General features: G+C 40.2%; 1 protein-coding gene across 1 annotated transcript; it reads right to left on the bottom strand.

Moving 5' to 3' along the window:
• Positions 1-2,856: 2,856 nt before the first annotated feature.
• On the bottom strand, positions 2,857-5,381 carry LOC116549357 (eukaryotic translation initiation factor 2 subunit 3). The gene has a single exon (XM_032274893.1). It carries the CDS (start codon positions 5,345-5,347, stop codon positions 3,929-3,931), a length of 1,419 nt encoding a protein of 472 aa, XP_032130784.1. The 5' UTR covers positions 5,348-5,381; the 3' UTR covers positions 2,857-3,928.
• Positions 5,382-5,570: the final 189 nt, after the last annotated feature.

The raw sequence follows: 5,570 nt of genomic DNA, 5'->3' as shown, positions 1-5,570 counted from the left end.
CGTGATCCACCCGCCTCGGCCTCCCAAAGTGCTGGGATTACAGGCTTAAGCCACCGCGCCCGGCGTCTTCAAACCAAATTCTATTTCACATGGCCATCTGTGTTGAAACTTTTCTGGCTTGGCATCTTTGTTTTGTTTCTTAACATAGTTAAACATAATTAAAGAAAAGGAAAAATGACCAAGATCAAATGCAGTTTGACCAACAGGCCCTGGAAGAACATTTCTGAAATGATACAAAGGTCGCAGTGATACAAACTCAACTGTTTTGTGAAGCTTCTGCCATTATCTTACATGTGATTTCTCTCACCTAGATATATACATTCACAGTGACATAGATGTACACGTGGAACATGGAAACCTACAAAATATACCCATGGTTGAGGTATACCTGTGGAGATGTTGTGGCACTGTAGTTTTTTGCTTCTTAGAGAGTGAGAATTAAGAAAAGCAAAAGAGCCAGGCGTGGTGGCTCACGCCTGTAATCCAAGCACTTTGGAGGCCAAGGCAGGCAGATCACCTGCGGTCGGGAGTTCAAGACCAGCCTAACCAACATGGTGAAATCCCGTCTTCAAAAAATAAATAAATAAAAAGAAAAACAAAAGAAAGTGGAGTAGAAAGGAGGATGGTGTTTCTACCCACGAAGTTTAATATACTGTATTGTCTTTTTAGGATTGTAACACCTCTTAAGTGTCAAACTGTGTATGCCTTATTTTATGTTTACTGAAAAACTATTTCACAGCCAGTTAATTCCAGTAAAGTATACTGAAATTGGGGGGGAAAAAGTGAAAATAGCTATTTTTTCAATTTATCCTTTTCCTAGCTTTCAAATGTTTGGACTAAAACTCCTAAGTTGTTTCGTTATCCTTACAATTGTTTTCTCTCACCAGCTCACCATTTTTTTCCGGCTCCATTTTCTCCCATACTCTAGAGGTTGTGAACTGAGAAACTCCAAGGACCATCTTGTCCAACACTGGAATGCACTTTGGTTCTTGCAAGCTTTTGAATCATCCAAAAGCTGAAGCAGGAGTTGGGCTGCCCTGGCAGGACTTCAAACTGTAAACCAAAAGTACCCGAGACAGGTCTCAATCAATTTAGAGTTTATTTTGCCAAGGTTAAGGATAGGCCAGTGACACAGCCTGAGGATGTCCTGACATGTGCCCAAGGTGGTCAGGGTACAGCTTGCTTTTATACATTTTAGGGAGACATAATGCAGCAATCAGTACATGTAAGATTTTACATTGGTTTGATCTGGAAGGGCAGGACAGCGTGAAGCTTGGCAGGGGGTGGGTGTTTCCAGATCACTGGTAGATTTAAACATGTCCTGATTGGCAATTGGTTGACTGAAAAAGTTATTATCAATAGAAAGGATGTCTAGGTTATAAGGGGTTTGTGAGACCTAGGTTTTTTTTTTTTTTTTTATTATGAGACCTAGGTTTTATCATGCAGATAAAGCCTCCAGGCTGTAGGCTTTAGAGAGAACAGATCTTAAATGTTTCTTATCAGGCTTAAGGTCGGTGTTGATGTTAATTAGGCATGTCCAGCCCCTCCCCCAATCCCCCTTTTCATGGCCTGAGCCAGTCTTTCAGGTTAAATTTTAAGGTGCCCTGGCTGAGGAGGGAGTCCATTCAGATGGTTGCCCATTCAGATGGTTGTGGGGGGCTTCAAATTTTATTTTTGGTGTACAAAACAGAAAATGGAAGCACCTTGCTTCCCACTTCAAAGCCTTTTTCATGAGACACACTACCATTAATTACATGGGATACAAGACAAAGCTATGATGGGAAAGAAGTACACTCTACAACGTCTTTTATGTGGTTAGTAATTATGGGAAGCATTTTATTCTGCAAAGGAATTCCACGCCCTATAAATTTAAAGTATTAGTTTGTCATCTCCAGGCATTCAGCATTCTCATAAACAGTGACAGAAGAAATACAGAATACAGGATCCAGCACAGTTTCGGGATTCCGGCTTCTTTGCCAGACTTATCTTTGCTTACTTCTTTGTACAGACTTAGTTCTATGCCAAAAGTATCTTCCAAAAATTCCTTGGAAGGGTAAAATCAACCACCTCTACTTATGATTTCCATGCATCTCTGGAATGCATAAAACGCAATTCTAAGACATGTTCTAATTCAGCTCAAAAAAAAAACCAAAAAACCTGGTATCTTTGAGCAGTGGGTCTCAAACATCACGATCACTTTAAAATGACCTGAAAGCCTGGTGAAAACAGAAACTGCTGGGCTCCAGCGGATTTCTGACTCAACAGGTCTGGGGTGGTGCCTGGGAATTTGCATTTCTAACTAAAGTTCCCAGGTACTGCTGATGTTGCCAGTCTAGAGACCACAATTCGAGATCCACTGAGACCCACTGTGCTATCCAGAACTTTTGCTGGTTTCCTTCAAGTCATGATATTTCAGGGCTCTCTCTGCATCACCGCTACTGAGGGGCTCTACCCATTAAAGCTGGGCCATGCTTAGTGAAGGTTGGTCCAAGAATGTAACAGGGACTGTTGAGATTTCAGCACCCCAGCCTTTTTTAGTGACTGAAATAATGAAAATTATGATCGGACCCCTGCTTGCTGGTACATTTTAACCACTGGCTTTTTGCCCAATTCTCCTTGTTTCCACAATATAATTATAAACTGCAGATGTACTGCTTCCTTCTCAAGCACAAAGAAGTAACTTCAGGGTCACAAAAATGTGTGCAGAAGGAATGAATACCTTGAAGGGCTTTGTGACCAACTGCTGATGCCTACGCATCTGATTGCTCAAGTTGTTATCTGAGACTGAAGAAACAGCCTTTTCCCCTGTATTCTTTGAAACTCCCCATCTCTCATTCTCTAGCAGTATAAAAACTCCCTTTTCCTTTTTCTTTTTGATGTAGAATTGTTTTGTGTTCCTCATGCTACAACACAACCTTCAAAGTCAGCCACGTATATAACATTAATACACGTCCTCAAAACATCAACTTAGATAACCCATAGCCAGAGGTTCTAAACTGCTACAATGCAACTTCAACATTCAAAAGAGTACAATAATATGCTTCAAATCCCATCTCAATGCAAATTTAAGAAAAGCAAAGCAAACTGTATTATCAGACTACCAAAACTCAGTAAGATTCTGTAATTTAATATACCTACTTCTCATCTCTCTAAATTTCTCAACACTGGGGAGTGTTTTTAAAGATATCAATGCCTGAATTCTACTCCAAGCCAATTAAAACAGAACAATTAAATCAGAATCTCTGTGGGGCATCTTGATTCACTTACTGCTTTCTAACACCTTTTACTTCTGTCCCTTTTCAAATGTCCAAAAATTAGTAATATTACAATCTGTGTTATGATCATAATATAATTATGATCATAAGAAAAAACATAAAATGAAGACTTGGAAAGATATTTGTTACTCATTTAGAATTATTTGGTATAACAGTATTTTCCAATGGAGGAAGACTATTGGATTTCAGGCATAAAACAATGCAGAAAAAAAATCTCAAGACATCACAGGGAAAGGAAGATAACTTCTGACTCTGGTTTCCCATGTTTCAGGCCAGGAAGAGCAAGGAAGAAAAAAATTTCTCCATGGGAACAAGTACTCATGCTCTAAAGAACAATTTTATTTCAACCCATTAATTTCCTTTTCATGCAAAATTTCAAAGATAAAGCAACATAAAATATGAGGCCAAAGAAAAGCGAAAAGGTCTTCAAGTCTGTCAAAATAGAGATTCAGTCCAACATCATGTCAATTTTTATATTAATTGTAGTCCCTAAGTTTTCATAACCAAAAAAATGAGAATAACCTTATAGCTATCTACTAAGGTAACAAATTGTAAATAAATTCCCCAATATTGCTTTGAAAATAACTTCCTTGGTTGTTAAGAGAAATTTCAACTTCCAACTCCATCCAAATTTATTATTTAACTGGTATTCATCAGTCATCATCTACTGTTGGCTTGATTGTCACTCCTCTTCTTATCTGACCCCAACCAATTAAACGCCAGTGTTTTTCAACTCTTCTGCTAAGGGCAATTTTTTCTCCTACCTCTGTGCACACTGGATTGGTCAAAACAATTTTACCCAAATCGGCCTTGACAGCACTAACTCTCCCTCCTGTCGACAAGGACCCTATGTTCACCATGAGCACTTCATTCTTAGACAGCTTTTGCACCTTTGCTGCCTTCTTGTCTCCTTCAGTGCGTACACCTAGAAGCCGTCTAAGCAGGAAATAGGAAATTTCCAATTCTGTGAATATCTCAGGTAAGGCTCCAACTGCACCAAGTACCTGCCCCACCATTCTGTCAGCCCGGCACAAAGTGGGGTCAATTTTTGTTCCAACTCCAATAAGACCACCCGGAGCAGCATATTGCAGATCATTATGCTCCGCAAAAAGCGATACAATTTTGGAAAAGATTGGTTTACACATGAGTTTTCCTTCACTATCCTTGGAAACAATACCAGGTCTTACTTCTATCTCCTGGCCCACTTTTAATACTCCTTTTAGGATACTACCACCAGCTACACCCCCCTTAAGGTCATCAACTTCACAGCCAGGTTTGTTGACATCAAAAGATCTAATAACAATAAGGCGGGGCTCTGAAGTAAAGTCTCTTGGGGGTACTGGAATTTTCTTTACTATGTACTCACAAACAACTTCAATATTGTATTTCAGCTGAGCCGATATTGGAATAATGGGAGCTCCCTCTGCTACTGTACCTTGGACAAAAGCAAGGATCTGTTCGTATTGTTCTTTAGCCTGACTTTCTTTTACCAAATCAATTTTATTTTGTAGAATCAAAATATGCTTCAGTTTCATGATCTCTATAGCAGCTAGGTGTTCAGATGTCTGAGGCTGAGGGCAAGATTCATTACCAGCTATCAGCAGAAGAGCTGCATCCATCACTGCTGCACCATTCAACATAGTAGCCATCAAAATATCGTGGCCAGGACAGTCAACAAAGGAAACATGTCTGACTAATTTGAAGTTCCCTTTGGTCCCCGGAATGTCTGTAGGAAACTCATCAGGTGTACTGCTCCCACAAGATCTATAACATTCTGGCCGAGGGCAACTTGGGTCATCAAGTTTATAAATCTTAGCATTAGCATATCCAAGCTTGATTGTAATATTTCTTTCTAGTTCATTTTTGAACCTGACTGTGTGAACTCCAGAAATAGCTTTGACAACTGTGGATTTCCCATGAGCTACATGACCAATTGTACCTATATTAATTGTGGCTTGTCTGCTGATAACTTCGTGTGAAAGTGGCGTCAACTTGGTAACATCCAAGGTGGTGAGATCCTGGCGCGAAAGATGCGGCTGCCCCAGAGTCACTCCAGCTTCTCCTCCCGCCATCTTGCCAGAAGAGCTGCTTTTTCCTTTATTATAGAGGGATTTGAGAGATGCTGCTCTCCCTCCTTCTGGCTTTGACCAAATGAAATAAGTCTGTCTCTATCCCCAAGCACCTGTGTGTCAGTGTTTGGCATCAACCGTACCACTGATACACCAGCCTGAATTTGAACTTCTGCAAGAACACTCCTTCCTAGGCCAGACACTGACGCTAAGAAATAGGAGAACA

This window comes from Sapajus apella, unplaced genomic scaffold (assembly GCF_009761245.1).
Source record: "Sapajus apella isolate SASKATOON/1434 unplaced genomic scaffold, GSC_monkey_1.0 scaffold6, whole genome shotgun sequence".
In the NCBI taxonomy this organism is placed as follows: Eukaryota; Metazoa; Chordata; class Mammalia; order Primates; family Cebidae; genus Sapajus; species Sapajus apella.
The sequence above is the reverse complement of the archived record's forward strand: the minus strand, read 5'-3'. Positions and strand labels throughout refer to the sequence as shown.

Excerpts from the sequence above, each read along its gene's own strand:
- LOC116549357 (XM_032274893.1), bottom strand. The coding sequence starts at position 5,347 with ATGGCGGGAGGAGAAGCTGGAGTGACTCTGGGGCAGCCGCATCTTTCG.